At 40.7% G+C, this 19,227-nt stretch overlaps 1 protein-coding gene across 2 annotated transcripts in view; it reads left to right on the top strand.

Annotated features, from left to right (window-relative positions):
* otud7b (OTU deubiquitinase 7B) overlaps nt 1-19,227 on the top strand; it is a 72,332-nt gene that overhangs the window by 41,184 nt on the left and 11,921 nt on the right. The window contains exons 2-6 of one of the 2 annotated variants that reach the window (XM_015949746.3): nt 6,187-6,428; nt 6,909-7,079; nt 8,935-9,162; nt 16,086-16,187; nt 16,561-16,688. In XM_015949746.3, coding sequence (XP_015805232.3) covers nt 6,344-6,428; nt 6,909-7,079; nt 8,935-9,162; nt 16,086-16,187; nt 16,561-16,688 — 714 coding nt within the window. In that variant the 5' untranslated portion in view covers nt 6,187-6,343. Of the gene's footprint in view, nt 1-6,186; nt 6,429-6,908; nt 7,080-8,931; nt 9,163-16,085; nt 16,188-16,560; nt 16,689-19,227 lie in introns of both variants that reach the window. The other variant, XM_015949745.3, reaches the window with a different exon arrangement.

Genomic DNA, 19,227 nt, shown 5'->3' with positions numbered 1-19,227 from the left:
AGAGTAAACTTGTGACTCATCAGATGCAGTGGAAAAGACTTGAGTGAGTCACGCCAAACTCAGAACACTGGGAGGTGGAGGAGTCTCAGGATGGAGCGGAAGAGATGACTGTAGATGGATGAGGAAAAATTAACAGTCAAAGCTTGATTCGGATGAAAAGATGACTCTGGTAGATGTGTAATTATGTGTTTATAATTGCGTTATATTGTCAATTTTCGTACGTTAATTGCAAACAAATACAAAGAAACGGTAAAAACAGCATATGGCAATTTGGTATTCACACCATATGCTCCAGCATTTACTTTATCAATGTTTCTTAAATTGTTTTAACTTATGAACTGATTTAAAGGTGCAATAAGTAAGAATAAAGTAAAAAAAGACACCCTGTGGTCAAATTTGGGTCTGCTTCACACATACATTACACTGTAATATCAAGCTGTTGCAAATAAAAAGTAGCCTGAGATCCTTTTAGAACGGACTATTTGATTCCAATTCACCGTTAGCATTGTTAGCTCAATGTTAGCCACTAGCCTGCTTCACCTGATATTGGAATAAAATGAAAGATGCCTTGGCTTCATAAGGGTACAAGAAATTATTTATGAGTTGCTCTTTTTACTGGCTTTGTTTCTTTAAACAACTTTGGAGCTTTAGTCGACTTGTGTCAAATTACAGCATTAGCGCTACAGCGTTAGCTTGGCGCAGACTCTGCAACCTCATGGGCTCAGTGATTGTAAACAGTGTCTATGTCCCTCTTTAATTTTTCTTTAAAGGAACAATACTGACAGCCCCCCCCCCCCCCCCCCCCCAAGCTGGCTGAGAATGAAATCTGTTTTAGTGTAACGTTCCTTCTCACTTGCTTGAGACGTTACTCTTTTGTGATTATTTCGGTAGAATACTTACATATTGCTCCTTTAAGATGCAATGCAACAAATCTGTGATGTTTAAAATCTGCTTACTAAGGATTCAAAGATCCTCAAATATTGTGTCATACGCTGAAGCAATTCTCTTTTAATAAAATGCATGTAAAAACAATAAATTAACAATCATCTTAGATATAAACAAATGTATTAAGTGTAGCTGCAAAAGTATTTTTTTCTCGTTTTGTACTTTGCTAAATATTTTAGATTACAGCAGCGTTGGCATGAAATGTGAAATCTGGCTGAGCACCAGAAGATTGGTTTTAACAAAGTTGTTAGGATGCAATTAGGAAATTTAGAATACCTTAACTATTATTGTTATGAAATATATTCATGTTGTTTTTAGGTTGTTTTTTTACAGTAAATGAACAGGTGTTTAAGACGGCAGGAAGAGGAACTTAGAGAATGTTGTACTTTTTTGATGCCTCGGAGAAGAAATGTTTTGAAATTTAAAATAACATCAAGTATTTACAGGTTTTTTAGACTTGGCTTCAGGCCTAAAATTTCAATCAACACTTTCTGCGTTTCACTGTTTAAATGACTACATGAAAGTGTATAATGATTAATTTGTCGTGAGCTATTAATGGAAAACCTAAAACAACAGGGGGCATCTGGACAGTAGAGAACAAATTCATAAATCCCAATTATTTTCTTTTCAAGTTCAATGACAAAAAAATAAATAAACTCACCAACTCAACAAATGTTAACGGGATACTTTGCAATTTTTTCATATTTTTTAATCATTTTCTGAAGCCAGTATCTGCTAGAATGACCCTTTACAGGGCTAATGAAATGTCACTCAAACCCCCACCACCCTCTGTGGCCAAAATACCACACTTTCCACTTCAGAGCACCGGGTCGCCACCTTTGCACTTCTGCTTACATACCTGGCGCTGCAGTCTGCTTCCAGCACATTTCCTGCATATTTTAGATTGTGATCACAGCTGATTTGTTTGATTTAGTGATCAACTGCTCATGTAGAAACTATTGAAGGCTGAGAAGACATTTCAGCAGTTAGATAAAGGCGTTAAAAAGATGAACACACAGCGAGGAGATAAGTTTCACTTTTGCTTTGATCATAGATGATTAATAGTGGACACTAGTGGGTGCTAAAAGCAAGCAAAATTGCCAAGTGCGCCTTTAAGTTCTAATAGGCAGATGTTTCCTGTTCTTCCATTAGAGTTTATTGCCTGTCTCATCAGAGATGATTTCACATTAAGTTATCATGGTTTACTAGTCTCCAGTTTTAGACCAAACAAATCGAAGCTGACCTATCAACATTGTTTTGGAAGCCTTGCATGTAAAAATAGGCCCTGATGTTCATAAATCTAAAACTGAATTACTTGTCATCCCAACGAAACCATCCATACGGCACAATATCTCAATCCAAAATGATTCCCCATCTCTGGCTCCTTCAAAGGCAGTTTGAAACATGGGTGTTGTGATTGATGACCAGCTGACCTTTAAAGATCACGTTGCCCCTGTCGCTCGTTCATGCCGCTTTGCGCTGTATAACATATGAAAGATCAGACCGTACCTAAAACAATATGGCACCCAACTCCTGGTGCAATCTACTGTCATCTCCCACCTCGACTACTGCAATGCTGATCAGTATCTTACCAGTTCTGGGAAAATTGATGGAGGGAGTGATGTTTAAACAGATTCAACATTATTTTAGTGTGAATGGCATTTACTCTGATGTTCAACATGCTTACAGAGAAGGATTTTCTACCAGTATGGCACTGACTACTCTTACTGATGAATGGTTGGGACAGATTGATAGGAAGCTGCTGGTGGGAGTAGTGCTTCTGGATTTTAGTGCTGCATTTGATATTGTGGATCATGAAATTTGACTTTTGAAACTATCAGCATATGTTTTAACAAGACTGCTATCAATTTTATGAGTAGCTACTTGAATAATAGAAAACAATGTGTTATATTTAATGGTAGTCTGTCAAACACTGGCACTCTTTTGTGTGGGATTCTCCAAGGGAGTTGCTTGGGTCCTTTATTATACAGTATATTTGTAAATGATATGTCTTTTGCATGCAGTGAAGTGCACATGACTGTATATGCAGATGATACAACCATATCTGTTTCAGCTTGAAGTTTAGTTCAGGTCAATGTTATGCTTCAACAGGAGTTAGTCTATCTCTGAGTGGGTAGAGGGAAATAAGCTAAAATTGAGCCAAGTGTATGCTATTAGGCTCTAGTAATTTGGTAAGAAAAAAACACCAGTTAGACATTTATTTACAGGGACAACAAATTGAACAAGCAAAAGAGGCCAAACTACTGGGCATAACATTGGATCAATCAATGTCATGGACTACACATGATGATAATATTGTAAAGAGAATTAGTAGGGGCATTTATGTAATTAGGAGCAATGCTTATTATATGTTACTGGAGACCAGAAAACTTGTTATACAGTCTCTGGTTTGTGTCGTCTGGATTACTGTTCAGTTGTTTGGTCCAGCGCAGCTTAGACAGACCTTGACAAACTTCAGAGAGCTCAGAACAGAGCTGCGAGGTTGGTTCTTGGTTGCCCTTTTAAAACTAATATCCACTGGAAGTATTTTAGTCTGTCATGGATGAGTGTAAATGACAGACTAGCCTGCAGCCTGGTTGTGTCGTTACACAAAATCTGGGTTTTACATAAACCTTTTAGCTTGTTTACAAAGTTGTTACCAACCTGTGAGCGGCACGGTTTTAACACAAGGAATTCCTCTCATTTTATCTTTACTCTTCCATTGCCAAGAGCCAATGCACTTAAAAAAACAGTCATTTACAGAGCAGTCACATGCTGGAATATCCTGCCTCCTGAACTAATAACAATAAATGTTCATGATGCGTTTAAAGTGAATCTCAAGAAATTTTTAAAACATAAGCTTATATCAGACAACAGTTACAGCTATTTCAATTAGATTAATAGGTTTTAGATTTATAGACTTCAATTAGATTATAGAATTAACACCGTGACATTAACACTTTGTTATTGTTATTGTCTTATTGATTCATTGATCCATTTTTAAATAGACTTTTTAGTGCTTTTTTATGATTTTGTTTTATGAGGTTGATTATAGGAGTTTGTTGTGTTTTTCTTACATTGTATATGAAATATTGTACTATTAATCCTACAGTGTCCATGTGATATTGTAAGTGTTTTCTTTTTGTTTTTGTTTCTTTTAACAAGTGGACCCCAGGAAGAATAGTTTTCACTATTGTGAAGACTAATGGGGATCCTTAAATAAACAAATAAACAAATGCCCTTCTACCTGGTCTTCCAGCTTTTACTGTGAGACCTCTTCAAATGGTCCAGAATGCAGCGGCGTGTCTGGTCTTCAGTCATTCCAAAAGAGCACATGTCACCCCTCTATTCATTGAGCTCCATAGGCTACTGCTAGCTGCACACATCAAATTGAAATCGCTAACACTAGCATCCAAAGTCCTGGATGGTACAGCTCCCATCTACCTGAATCTTCTTACAAAGATTTACGTCACGGCCCGGCCGCTCCGGTCATCGAAGGATCGTCGGCTAGCTGTGCCTACACCACGGTCGGGACAATCCTCTTTTCATGTATCGTTCCACAGATGTGGAATGAGTTACCAAGCACTACTAGAACAGGGGCTTCCTTGTCGATTTGCAAGAAAGTCAAGCTAACCCAAGCTCTTCAGAGAGCATCTTCTAAACTAGCATCCTCCCAACACCCGTCCCCCACTCTACTGTACACTCCATGTTTTCTTCCCTTTATGATTGCTTATGCTGCCTCACTGCCACCTAGGATTGACTGAATAGTGTTTGTTAACCTCAAGGGCGACCTGCTGGCTTGATTATCACCTGTAAGTGGCTTTGAACCAAAGCGTCTGCTAAATACATAAACATAAATTGGCCCTAGAAACACCTCTGCATGTCTTGCTGCTAACACTAAGGGTCACGGACTCTTTAAACATGTTTCTCCTCTTTGAGCTGTCTCTTGTGAACTCTGGCCCTGACAGACACCTGTTTACACAGAATTTAATGTTGTTGTTTTTTTGTTGATTGTCCCTAACCGTACATCCTCTGACTCTGGGCTGTGTGACTCGGGCCTTCTGTCCGCCCAATGCATCGATTGCCCTCTGCATCCTCTTTGTCAACATCCCATTGATGCTGACTCTCGTTTTCCTTCAGCCTTGATAATGCCTTCACATTGATTTCCACGGCCGACTGATGCAACCCCCAGTCCCCTTTGAACTGATGCTGAAATCTGAGGAGCGGAACAAACTAATCGATTTCAGAGCAGCCTATTGACGGGATTACTGGTGTCCTTCTCGTATGACACAGCCTAAAACTAGTTTCCTTATCATCTATATTCACAATAGCATGAAGAAATGGCAGAAAGATTCAGTGTAAATGTGCCAACATCATCTAGATAAACATGACATGTTCTTAGCTGTTTGCAGCACATTCCAGTAAAAACTATGGTGTCTTGGACACCTGCTTGGGTTTTATACAGGCTCTTATAATCTGGTTAAGTTTGACAGGTGACACCTGATAGCAAGAAAAAGCACTGGTTGATTCAGACTTTAAATTAGTCATGAGCATTGATCCTGGCAGCTTTGTTGGCTTTTATTTTCTTGTTTTTTTATGAACTTCAGAAGGTTTCATAGAAATGAGGAAAGTCAGGAAATGACTCATAATCATCTCTCATTCTCCATCAGCTGTACTTCTTCCACTTAAATGGCTGCAAAGGATGATTTAGATTTTAATTTTCTTTTTTATTATTAAACAAATAATTCAGTGGATATCTGCTTCCTGTGGGTCCAGGTCAGGTCTTATCTTACCTGCTCAAGTCAACCTTCTCCGTCTGATTCACTGTTGCACCTACGTTTGGGTTTATCCTCCTCCCCCACACGCAGATTTAGCTGTAGGGGGCGAGTGCAGCCTTGGCAAACAGTAAAAGGATCCATATGTTCATGTCAGCAGCTGTCTAGTGAACATTCTATTGATGATGCATCAAAAATAAAAATCTACAAGGATGATTTAGTTTTAGTTGACGTAATCGCTTATGCCGATGAATCGTTGCTCTCTTTCTGTGTCAGTCGTAATTGCATCATTCATGTTTATCTGTTTTCATTTTGATTTAATTAATGTTTGTGTAAATTGACACATTTAAATTTGTTTTTTAATATTTTTTCCACTCTACCTGGGGACAAAGTGCTTGATTTAAGGTTTTTATGTTCACTCTTTAGCTTCGGTCAGTCTTCTTTGTCCATTTCCTGTCTTTTTCAGGTGTGGCTGGTCAAGTAGTTCCTCAGAGGACGGCTCTACCTCCTCTCCTGCTCTCTAGTCCTGGGGACCAGAGTTTGTGATAGTTTTTCTATATATTTATAAAAATAAAAAAATTAATGCCCGGATGCAAGAAGATAACTTGTGAGTTCATGATCACATGACCGTGGACATGGACGCAGTCCTGTCCGACTTTGTCCGTTCAACTGGAGCTGAACCAGGATTGGCCAGAGATCTGCTGGAAGGTGAGTCAGAGAGCAGTAAAACCTCCACAGCCATGCAGACTTGGAGCAGCGACACATGTTTACCCTGCAGAAAGTTAGAGATCATGAAATATAATCAGTCAGATTTAATTTTGAATCCCTTCGTTTCTCTCACACCTGATGGAATCCAGGCAGCGGTCTCCACCCCGGCTTCTTGTTACTGTTACTTTAGACTAAAGTACTATAGGGAGTTATAGGTAGGAGCGAACGGAGATTCTGTTGCCTAGCAGCAGTTCGAGTTGCAGATGCAACAGGCAGAAAATGCAATGCAGTTGCAAACATATTTACCAAGTGATTGAATTTGCCACTGGCCTTTGCATGAGATAAGATGCTCCGTGGTTCTTTGACTTGTGATAAATATTTAAACTCATCATTTGCATGACATCAAAAGCAGATCCTGGCCGTCATGTTGGTCTGGTCAACTTGGACAGATGTTTTCTCCTTTTCCTCTTCTCTCTACAGGCAAGAACTGGGATTTTACTGCTGCACTTAGTGACTTTGAGCAGCTGCGACAGGTGCACGCAGGCAACCTGACATATTCATTCCCAGAAGAGCGAACATATCAGGCTCCTGAAAAAGAGATGGCCAGGGTGGGGCGCCCTGTGCTCCACCGCCAGGACGAGGTGGTGCAAGGTGAGGCCAGCACGGAGGGGGAGGGTTCATTTCTACTTTCAAAGTGTTGTTTATTCAAGTTCACCTGTCGGCAAAAAACAAGACAGGGTGTCGTGAATTAGGGTTACGTCAGGCCATGCCTCATAGGAAAGTGGCTGTTGCTTTTCGGATGTAAAGGCATCGCTCTTTCTTTCGTAGTTAAAGTACCTCAGTGTTTATTCTCTTTGTTGATGCCAGTTGTTGTCAAAAACATAATTATGAAACACAATATATTTAATAGGCTATCATAGTTGCTTTGTTTAGTTTTTTTTCTCACTGTTTTTATGTGTTTAAATATTGTAGTTGTAGTGACTGAAAGAACGAGATCGCGGAAACAAGCGGCCGAAATTAGTTTTCTCCGCAGAGTGGCTGGGCTCTCCTTTAGAGATAGAGTAAGAAGATCCATCATTCAGGAGGGGCTCGTAGTAGATCTGCTGCTCCTCCACGTTGAGAGCAGCCAGTTGAAGTGGCTCGGGCATCTGGTTAGGATGCCTCCTAGACGCCTCCCTGGTGAAGTTTTCCGGGCATGTCCAGCTGGGAGGAGACCCAAGGGAAGACCCAGGACACACTGTAGGGACTATATCTCTTGACCGGCCAGGGAACGCCTTGGGATTCCCCTGGAAGAGCTGGCCCAAGTATCTGGGGAGAGGGAAGTCTGGGTGTCTCGGTTTATGCTGCTGCCCCCGCAACCCGACTCCAGATAAGCGGCTGAAAATGGATGGATAGATGGAAATATTTTAGTTTTAGAAGTAGGGCAAAAATTTGTTGGAATTCCTCTTCTTTAGATTTAGCCATTTTTCCAACTTATAAAATAGCTAAAGGGCAATTCCAAGGTTAGGGTTAGGGCTCCAGCGCTAGCATACGACATTACACATTACACACTGGAGAGTGATCCAGCATGTAATGAGGTGTCTACGTATACTTGTCTTTAAACTAGTCTTATGCTAGCACTGGAGTGCGCTTCCAGCACACAGTTCTTGCATGTTTTAGATTTTGAACACAGCTGATTTGTTTGAATTAGTGAAAACCACTCCTGTAGAAACTGGTGAAGGCTGAGGAGCCACTTTACCATCGACTAACATAGTTCCTGGTAAATAATATGGCCAACACTGATGAAAGATCCTGAGAGGATAAATCGTGACCACGGGGAAAAGCTGTAGAGCGTCGGTAAAGGATGGTTCGACCATTGTTCCAAGTAGTGATGACGGTGTCGAGACTCTGCAAGGATACACGGAGCTCAGACAGGGATGAGAAAAAGCATCAAATTTAGAGTGTTTGACAGGTGAGAGGAGAGCTAATGTGGGTGGATGATTGGGGATGAGCAGGATGCGACCACTTACAAACATATTTAGACACAAATACGAACACAGGGAAAGTAAAAGCAACATTCTGCCCACAAGGAGCTGTGATGGCTCTATAAAGGGTCATTTTAGCCCCTGTTAGCTCAAGAAAATGATTTAAAATATGAAAAGGGTACTTAGTGTGCCTTAAAGGAGTGCTTTCATAGCGTTTTTGGCGTCTGATCACATTTGAACTGGCCCAAGACTACCTAGACTCTTCAAACCTGGACTAGATTATTCTACGCCAAATGCTGCACCATTAAAACCCAGTTTTAATACATCAGACCAGTTTATGTTGGTATATGGCAATTTTTTATAAAAGCTGCTGGGTTCCTTTTCTGCATTCTGCAGAGATGCCTGGATAAAGCTGTAGCCTCTAAATTAACTTGAATGATTAAATAATAACAAATGAAAGTGCAATTTCATCATCATAAGAGTTTGTTTGAAATGTGTTTCCAGCATTTGCTTTAAAACTGCCTCCTGTTGTTTCCCAGCAGCCACAGAGAAGCGGCTGTCCAGGGGCATCTCTCATGCCAGTTCAACCATCGTCTCTCTGGCCCGCTCTCACGTCTCCAGCACAGGCGGAAGCAGCAACGAGCCGCTCCTGGACACACCCTTGTGCACTTTCCAACTACCAGACCTCACCGTGTATCGCGAGGACTTCAGGAGCTTCATTGAGAGGGACCTGATAGAGCAGTCCATGATGGTGGCCTTGGAGAATGCTGGTGAGAAAAACTCTCCATTACTATTAATCTGATGTTTTGGTTATTTTAAGTGATATTTTAACAATAGTTGTTTTAAGTAAGTAGTAGGAATCAACCTGGATACCTACAAGCACTGGTTCGGTCAGAGGACTTCTTCCTGTTTTTTGAGACTCCGCCCACTTTGGGTGATCTGTGGGTGTGGCTCTTAAATAACTGACTCAAAATGACTTAAATGTCCTAATTACTAGGGGTGTAACGGTACGCCAAAATCATGTTCGGTTCAGTGTTTTGAAGGGCTCAGTTTGATAAATTTTTGGCACAAAAAATAAGAATTTACAGAATCTTTATTTTGAAAAGCAACCAATTCAAGAATTTTTGCATAAAGTGAATTAAAACGATCCATTTAGGTGATATCTTAAATAAATTGCCCTCTTTATAATGAAATACATTTGTAACATTTTATTAATAATAATAATAAAATGCTGTAACTACTAGTTAGGACCTGAAAACTTTTAACACTCAGCACAAACAGCTTCAGCTTGAACATCAATAAACTATTCAAGTTTAAAGTTTTTGGCTAAAAAGAAAAGCCTATCCACATTTTCTGAAGAGATCAGTGTTGGGCAAGTTACTTCAATACTGTAATGCATTATTTATGAATTGTTACCCTCATTTTAAAGTAATCCATTACATTACAAGATTACTTATTTTAAAATGTAGGACATTACACAACTTTTGCATTACTCTAAGTTACTTTTAACAAAACAACTTCAGTATGAATTTGGTAATCTGATGCCCGGTGAACTCGACACATCCGGTGGAAGGTGATGTGGTGTCTGAGCTAGGACTGCTGTTAAAAACAGTTCTTTAGAAGGATAGAAGCAACAACAAACTGTACACCCAGCATGCTGCCATCTTAGATTAACTGAGCAGAAAGTGAGGTGGTGGGGGCCCCAAGCCTATTTAGCCTTGGTCCCCAAACGCCTTGATACGGCTCTGGATGTGGTACTGACTTTTGAGGATAATCTGATTCTATCACATGTATAAATATTAAAAGCTTTTCACAGGTAAAATGTGTATTGGGGATAACTACCTTTTCAAGGACTTTCTTTTGATTTCTTGATTTTATTTGAATAATTTCCTGCCCTTTCTCTCTAACCTTCCTGCATGCTGCATCTTTTCTCAGTCTTCCAGAAAAACAGTTTCCTAGATTTCCTACTTTATAACACATGGGCAGCGCTCCAGCAGCAATGAGTTGAAATCACCGGGGCACAGAATATGAACTCAGCTGAAGCAAAACACATCAGAAAAGTACAGAAATACCAGAGAATATGGACTGATATGAACGATCGCAAGTGGATTATTTTGTTTGAGTGGAGCAATTTTGTGAATGTTACAACGGCCGAGTGCAGGACGCAGCTGGAGTATTTGAGCCGTTACCGCTGCGTCCTCTCTGCCCGCAAAGCTGAGTCCATAAATGACGTAATATATGCAGATACTGGATCTTTTTTCAGGCTTCTAGCAATTTAACGCATCTTGAAATTACTGCGTTACTGACAACTGTACCGAGTACATATTACCATTTTCTTTCTTTGTAATGCCTTACATTACCACATTACAGCAAAAAGCAATGTGTTACAGTAATTAATTACTTTTATACCGTGTTACTCCCAACACTGGAAGAGAGCATAGATCTGGTTGCAGTGACGGTATCTCCAGCATTAGAGATCAGCCTTTCACTTGGAACAGAGGTACAGTAGCTGGAATAGAGAGGCAGCGCTTTGGTAGTTTTGCAATGTGTGGGTATGAGGCCTCATTACTTCTGCACCACAAAATTGGGTCAGCTTCAAAGGAAAGGCGCCCTGAAGTTCTGATTTCTTCTTGGTCCTGCTTCAAAAGTGGTTCCTTACTACTTCCCACCTCTAGGGTTAGGTACCTTTGACATTTGAATCGATCCGGTACTAATTTCCGGTACCTACGAATCGATACTGGTACTTAACGGTACCAATTTTCGATACTTTTGAGTGTTTATTATTTTAATTCTCTTTTATAATTAAATATATATTTTTCTCAATATATAACAATATTTGATATATATCACGATAAATAACATTCAACTGTTTGTATTTTAACATCGTCCTTGTAGTTTTATAAGCTGATAATTAAACTGAAGCAAACATCTTTACTGTGAACTAAATTTACTGTGTATCTTCATTCCTTTTGCCGTCTTTTTTCATTTGATTTTTCCTACTGGGAAGTTAGAATTTCCGAGGAGAAAGCGAACGCACCATTAGCTGATAACAATGGTAGCAAAGGAAGCTAACATACCAAGCTAACGTTATCTTAAACAGTGTATTTAGCTGCTGGAGCAGATTAAAACGATGATGCCTCACACTTGGATCGTTGTCACTGGTTTTGTCTTCACCCGTCACATTTAGTAAAGTGAAGCCAAACTTTAGAGCGCGTTCATGTTCTTCTAGTTGGGAATTCGGAGTTCCGAGGAGAAGGCGAACGCACCATTAGCGAAACGGAAGCTAACATATCAAGTTAATTATATTTACCTACCGGAGCAGATTAAGATGAGGATGTCTCACTTAGATCGTTGTCGCTGGTTTCATCATCACCCAGTTACCCACCACATTTAGTGAAGTGGACCCAAGCTTTAGCGTGCATTCTTTCTACCATGCTGCTCTGTTTACAACTGGCTCGCAGCGAGCGACGACATAACGCTCTTGCGCATGCGCAGCTGTCTTGGCAAGTTCTCGTTATGATGGACGGGTACCGAAACGAGGCACCATTTGAAATTACGTGAATCGGTGCTCGGTTGGTGCTATGGAATTCGGTCGGTACCTTAAAAAGTACCGAATTCGGTACCCATCCCTACACCTGTCCCTGGAAAAGTTCACCAGAGTTCAGTCATTACAGACTTCTTAGTTGGAGGTGATGAGGTGGATGTCCCAGAAGATGAGGATGCTCCAGCTTTTATCTTGTTGATGTCCTCTGTCTGCAATTGGAGGTATATCCATATTTTCATTGAAAATAAAAAGTTTATCAGATACAATACCTGTTCTTCTGTGCTGATTATTTCTGTTGTGAGATCAGTGAATATCCATCATCGTCCACATAAGACAGGGCTTTAAATCTGGGGTCTAGGGCAGTTGGAGGGTCCTCTGGTTTTGGTGCCACAGAGTGGAGAACAGTGGTTTTTCAGTGGGAGTATCATTGACACTGGTGCCCGTGTTTCGGTGCTCATCAGAGTTGTAATAGTTTTCAGAGGTTTGAGCACTTCAATAAGTTCCTCTGCCATGGTCACTTCCCCATTATTGACTGCGTAAATGCTTTTGATCTTGAGAGCTTTTTCCTTAGAGCTGCTTTCTGTTCAAGGTACTGTTGTGTCATCTCACAACTAGGTGGGTGGGAACCTCCTGAAAGAGTGAATGCTTTGGAACATTGAGCATTTCTTACTTGCTCTCCAGTATGAGGGCAGAGGGTGTGAATAAATGTCACAATCTTTCTGACTTTGTCCAATTATCTGGATACCTGGTTAATGGCTGTTGCTTTTTGGGAAGCTAAGTTGATGGTGTGAGCAAACCCACCAATCTGAGGGCCCAGTCCTGCTTCTTGTACTGCATTTGTGATGTTGCATTGTCTGTAGTAACAGGAATTGTAGTCCCAAGCCTCTCCAGGTTCCATTCATGCACCGTTTCCTTGAGGTGCTCCACCAGACTTGTGCTTGTGTGCTCTTCATAAACGGACCTCATTTGTTTAAATGCTGACATTAGTGGTAGTTTCACAAGGTTGCTTTTCTTCTTAGTAGAAGTGATATTCACATTCGGCCATTGCCGTTTTAAAGCTGCTTTCCAGAGTTTTCTCCTTTCAGAATTGATGTATGATTTGTCAGAAATCCGTAAAAGTGATTGTCTCATCATGTACTGTGGTATTATGTAAGCAATACGTCTATTTTTATTTATTTTTTTTGCTAAGCACGCCCCCTGCCCCGCAGAGCTCCATGCAATAGGAAACTGAGCGCTGACCAGAACTAACCAATAATGTTAGACTACTGCTTAGATGCTTCAAATTTAAGGAGTACCTCAGCTGATGCAGAGTTGATGAACTTTTCACAAACAAGTAAGTCTCTAAAATATAAATATATGAGAACAAAACATGACATGAGAATAATACTCGTAAAACAGCGTGTTTTAGCTCTGTTTGTCGGCTACAGAAGCACATTTATAAACAGAAATGTTAAGTCGCGATCTTTAAAAAAAACAGAGAAATACGTTTTGTGTAATATGCTTGTCAGCCACTAGATGGTGCCATTGGATAAGAGAAATACTCTGGAAAGAAGCTTTAAGTGTGTTAGCATATTCGACCTGCCATATACCCAATCTCCGTGGAACAATGTCTGCATACAACTTTGAATTTATCTACTTGTCCATCACCGTTATTAATTTTAACAGTAAAGCCAAAGTGTTCCCAAACAGGAGACCATAGTGGGTTGGGAGGGTCTTCGAGCTCTGAAATTCTCATTTGCTGTTGCCATGATGGCATTTACCTCATTGTGCTCGTGCAGCTCCACTGTTCAGCCATCATGCATCACTTAGTACAGCGTCCATGCGGAAACTAGGAACTTTTTTCCCACTGCACTTGAATCACGCAAATAAAAATGCATTTATTTAATGAAAAAATACACAGAAACTGTACGAAAGTGGACTGAACCAAACATGCCGAATTGAAACGGTTCAATACATCCCCATGAAACATTATGCCCCTACTAATTACATATTAGCAAAGTGACCACATATCAACCTTTCCTGCTCAGTGAGAGTCCAACTAGAAACGGTCTCCTGAATGCGACGGACCATAATCAATGCAAAAGGAGGAATTAATGTCCCGGCTCATTTAGATAATGGAATATTTTTATGGTACTTAACTGAGATGTTTGCAAACTCATAGCTTCTTTAGACTAAAGCCACTAGCATGTTTGTTATAATGTTCAGTGCTTAAAGATTGGGATCCTGAGGGGATCCAAGATGGTCTGATGCTGTCCAGCTGTAAGTACGAGGCACTCGGGGCAGGTTGAAAATGCTGTTAGATCTAATTGTTAATGCGTCTGAAAGTGCTCCAGAGGGGGTTTATTTTATCAAAAGGGTGTGTACAAATATATCCTGGGTCGCATTACAGCAACTCTACAGAAACTTTCCCTGCAGCACGTTTTCAGTTACCTGCAACGGAATAGTCAAGAATCTACTGCTCATCTTTTCTGTCGACTTCTGACAGGAAGTGCCCTAACAGCTGTGATTGCAGCACTACGGGGTCTTTGTCAGAAGACAAACTTCTTGCTCATGTGTGTGTTTAGATCTGAGTTATGACTCAGAATTCTGAGTTGGTACTAATATGGTCCGACTATCCGAATAAAGCTCAGTGTTTGGCAGAAATGTCCCTAGAATTAACCCAGGTGTCCTTTCTGTGGAGACCGTCCCACCTGGACCTGTTCACTTAACCAGATCTAATTTACCACCTGAAGCACCTTACTTTCAGAGGTGTTTCAAACATTTATTTAAACTTTTTAAAGGCTTAATTTATTGTTCCTGTCAGTGTTCATTTCAACAAGATATTTTTTTATTTAGTTAAAGTCTTTAGTCTAAAAAATTTTCTTACTTTAGTCATGATTTAGTCGTCCAATTTGCCTTTATTTTTAGATCAATAAAACATGGGTATTTTTCTTCTTCTGACATTTTCAACCTTGGTAAAGGAAAGGTAATACAATTCACATTTCACACTTTGGATAAAAAAATACTCTATTTATAATTGTTTTAATAACAGTAATTAATGGAAAATACCAAAATGCACACTGACAGTTTGACATTGTGCCTTTATGCCAGTATAAAGTCTGTATGATGTGCAGTAATATTTGTAACATGACAGGAAATGACATCATACCATCAAAACAAAAGGTGTTACTCTAATAATGCAAGGACATAAACTAAAGGTGAGAATTGTTTTCAGGTGTATTAATTTGAGATTTCCTGCACTCATTTAAAAAGGTGGGCTGCCTGAACCTTTTTTTTTTTCTTCACAAAATCCCTACTAGACCATCGAATGTTGATCATATTGGTTTTAGCGACGCCACAAAACGTGATTAAACCACCGTTCAGTTCGATTCAGCTACAGCAATCCACTCCTCTCCCACCTCCGCTTGCTGCTACCGCCATAACACCGTTAAAACCAGGGGAATCCCTTGATGTGTGCTCGCCAAGCAAATACTTTTCAGATGGTAACATCTACCGCTTTTCCTCCCAGACGTGGACATGTTCTCCTTTTAGACGTAAATTGTTCAACTCTTACCAGCACAGACTTCTATATATAGTATGTCTGGTTGGTTACCGATAACTAGTTCAAACACCGGCTGGCTCTGGACTCTGATTGGTTCTTGTTTCTGCCTGTTCCATTTACTGATTGGTTCTTTTTTCGGTTCTTCCATATTTTTCTTTTTCTGATTGGATTTTCGTCACTGTCCATTTTTGTTGTCGCCTTTTATTTGTCGATATTATTATTAATATTCTTCATAATTTAGTTTTTGCAGAAGTACTAATTTAGGATTTCGTTTTTTCATTTGCAAAATGAATTTGTCACAGAAGAAAAATCAAAATTATTTCATCAACAAAAGGAACACTGTTACACTGTTGTACAGCACTTAGGTGATGTTGTTTTTATTAGTGCTTTATACACTGGATTTGTTTCCTCTATGAAATATTCATTCAAACTGATCTCAGTGGATCTTTGCTAGTTTTTGTAATCCTGTTAAAATAAACACCGACTTTAATTAAAAGATGATAATCTGTAGTTTAGGACTTTTTTTGCTGTCTAGAATTAGCTCTAACTCAGCACCTGGTCCTTATTTGTTAAACTCTGGGATTTAGGATTTGTTCTTCTGCCTGCAGGACGACTGAACTGGTGGACCAAAGTTGTCCCAAACTGCCAGAGTCTGCTGCCTCTGGCTACGAGCGGGGATGGAAACTGTCTGTTACACGCAGCCTCGCTCGGTGAGTATGGCACAGACGCCGTGCACGCTCACACCCCATTAGCTTTCATAGAGCTGCTTTGTTGGTTTAAACGCTAATTGCACGGTTACAGTGCGTGTTAACGTACTCATTATGGCCCTCGTAGGAGTTTTAGGAAATTAACAAGGCTCAAACTGATGAGCATGCATGATTTCAGACCTTGCACTGTTCACTGGCTTAACCCTGCAGGTATGCTTTTATTGGTTTAAAGATTCATTTTTATATTTTAGTACACAAGAACAAACATAAGTTTAAATGTGCTAAAACGAACAACACGGCCTGCACAGCTTCAGATTGTAATCATGTTTTAGGTGTGCTGAATCAGCTGTTTTTGTGTGTTTTGACCCTGATTCAGGAATGTGGGGCTTCCATGATCGTGACCTGATGCTGCGGAAGTCTCTGTACGCGCTGATGGATCATGGGTTGGAGAGAGAAGCACTGAAGCGCAGGTGGAGGTGGCAGCAGACCCAGCAGAACAAAGAGGTCAGTCACATCTGCCCCAGCTGATCGGGTTGGTTTATTTCTGATCAAGTTTCAGATCTTTACTTCCTTTCTGCAGCAAACAAGACACATCAGTTAGACTACAGCAGGAAAATATTTCAAGCCCTCATTCACTCGTTTTTTCAATACACATGCTGTGGTCTTTGTTGTTATTTGGGTAAAATAAGCTGTGGTGCTTCTGTTTCAGGAAGCAGAAGTTAGCTGAAGAAGTGAGGGGTGGAAAATGGCTGGATTCTGAGACATTTCAGCAGTTAGATTAAGGTGTTAAAAAGATTAACGCAAGCAAGGAGATAAGTTTTGCTTTCGGTTCTACTAAACGGACACTAGGGGGTGCTAAAAGCAAGCCAAAACTGCCTAGTCTCCCTTTAACTCATTCACTGCCATCCGTTTCCAGATCAGAAAAGCCCTTAGAGTCACAGAATGTTGTGTGCTAGGATGATGTCAACTCCAAAACTAACAAAACAATTAGTAGACTCACCCCTTGCATCAGGAAGAATCCGCGCGTTTCGAGCGTTATCCGTTCTTTTATAATCCGTTGTCGAATTGTGATTAGTAGAAGCTTTCCCGGTTTGCACCTCACTTTTTTTTTACAGCAACGGCCCAAAACGATTTAACACATGGATTTTCTGCTTCATGATCACGTGACGTGTGACGTACGCAGGTGAAGATCAACTTTAAAGCTGGGGTGTTTTTTGTTACGGTGCGAGGGCTCGTTCCGACGCCCACACAGTAATGGGCTCGATACACAGGAGGCGACATCACCTCACCTCCATTCATTTTCAATGAGACATGCACGACAAAGCGATAATCGCGGGTCCCCCTCCTACTAAGTGAAACGCGAAAAAACGTGTGTGAAATTTTGCGCTCGTGCACGTGTCGTGCACAGGCAACCCAGCAACGTGATCCCAGAAAGTTGAAATATTTTCTACTTTCCATCGCTGTCGCTCAGACGAGGACCAATCAACGGAGGTTTCATTCACTGACCAATGAGCGGACAGGATGCTCCGTACATCTCCGTTTCTTTCTCTGGTTTGTAATATGGGATGAACCCATTCTCTGTTTTTTTTTTATATATAGTAAAATCAGAAGTAACCCCCAAATTCCACTACCTCCGCTCCGCTCCGACACGAACGCCGGAGCAAAATCGGTCCCGTTGTAGTCAATCAGAGCAATTCCACTACTGCGGCCGTGCTCCGGCAGTGCGGCGCCGTACGCCGCCCTCTGTTCCGGCGTCCGGCAAAAATAGAATCGATCCTATTTTCGCCGGACGCCGGAGCACCTCTGCAGTAAATGGACAGAAATCACAACCGCCCAACAGGAAAAGGAGCAAGCACAATTTCCGTTTTTCACAATAAATCGATAAACAAAAGGCGTTTTTGTTTCATATGCACAGGTTTAACAACTTTTAACAACTATCAATGGCGGCTGAAGTTTAAATGCACAAAAGTAAGCCATAAATACAGTTTCTACTATCAAAGTAGTCACACTTTGTTGATCCAAACACTGCTGATCTCTCAACACAAATGATAGGCAGATTAAACAGCTCATGCCGATGCTTCTCCCACACAACGGGTGTTTGGATCTAACTTCCGCGTTTATTGCTCGGACTGTATCGCAAGATCTCGAAAGTCCCGCGCATGCTTGTTTGCCCCCCTCAGGTCTCCGCACCGGAGCAGAGCCGTTGTAGAGCGGGTACCAGTAAAAATTGAGTTCGGAAGCGAGCGGCTGCGGGGGCGGACCGGACCGGAGCGGAGGTAGTGGAATTTGGGGGTAAGATTTCGTATAACTCTAGCGGCACCTTGTGAAACATCATATCTACCGCTTTTTTAAACTGAACCGCTTAAATAACCTTAATTCCCTCCAACCTGACACAGCCAAACAAAACAACGGAAGATTTGATTTCGCCATGGAACAGAATGTGTCGACGGCTTTGCCGCTAGCCGCTGCCGCGGGTCACCTCCCATAAAAGCGACAGCGACAAATTTCGCTGATTGCGGTTGTTTGTCGCCTCCCGTGTGTCGAGCCCATAAAACAATGCAAATGATGACTTTAGTCGTTATTGGCAGCGAACGGTTTGATTTAAAAAGATGACTTTAGTCGTCAATGGCAGTGAATGAGTTAAAATCCGTGCTCGGAAGAATACGATCTCTGAATTTGGACAGAGCCATTCAGATTCAGAAAACCTTATTTGTTCCCGAGTGGCAATTTAAGGCACAAGTTACCATACTATAAATGTTATGTTGTCTTTTTGTGTGCTAATTTTGATTACTGTTGTCAGGCAGCCATCTTTAATTACGTTGACGACTCCAGACATTGATCAGTTGTACATCAAATAATCAATTTCATTTGATACTGGTTAGGGCTGGGCAATAAATCGAAAATGTATTATCGAAATTTGTGGCTCTTATCGAGATAATTTTTCCCATGTCAATAAATTGGATAATACAAAAATAAAAGATGTTTGTAGGTTGGCAACATTCATGTCCATTCAAGAAGCTGTCCCATCCCGTAAAAATGTGAC

Source organism: Nothobranchius furzeri, chromosome 5, assembly GCF_043380555.1.
Source record: "Nothobranchius furzeri strain GRZ-AD chromosome 5, NfurGRZ-RIMD1, whole genome shotgun sequence".
NCBI lineage: Eukaryota > Metazoa > Chordata > Actinopteri > Cyprinodontiformes > Nothobranchiidae > Nothobranchius > Nothobranchius furzeri.
This window is presented reverse-complemented; position numbering and strand designations above follow the sequence as displayed.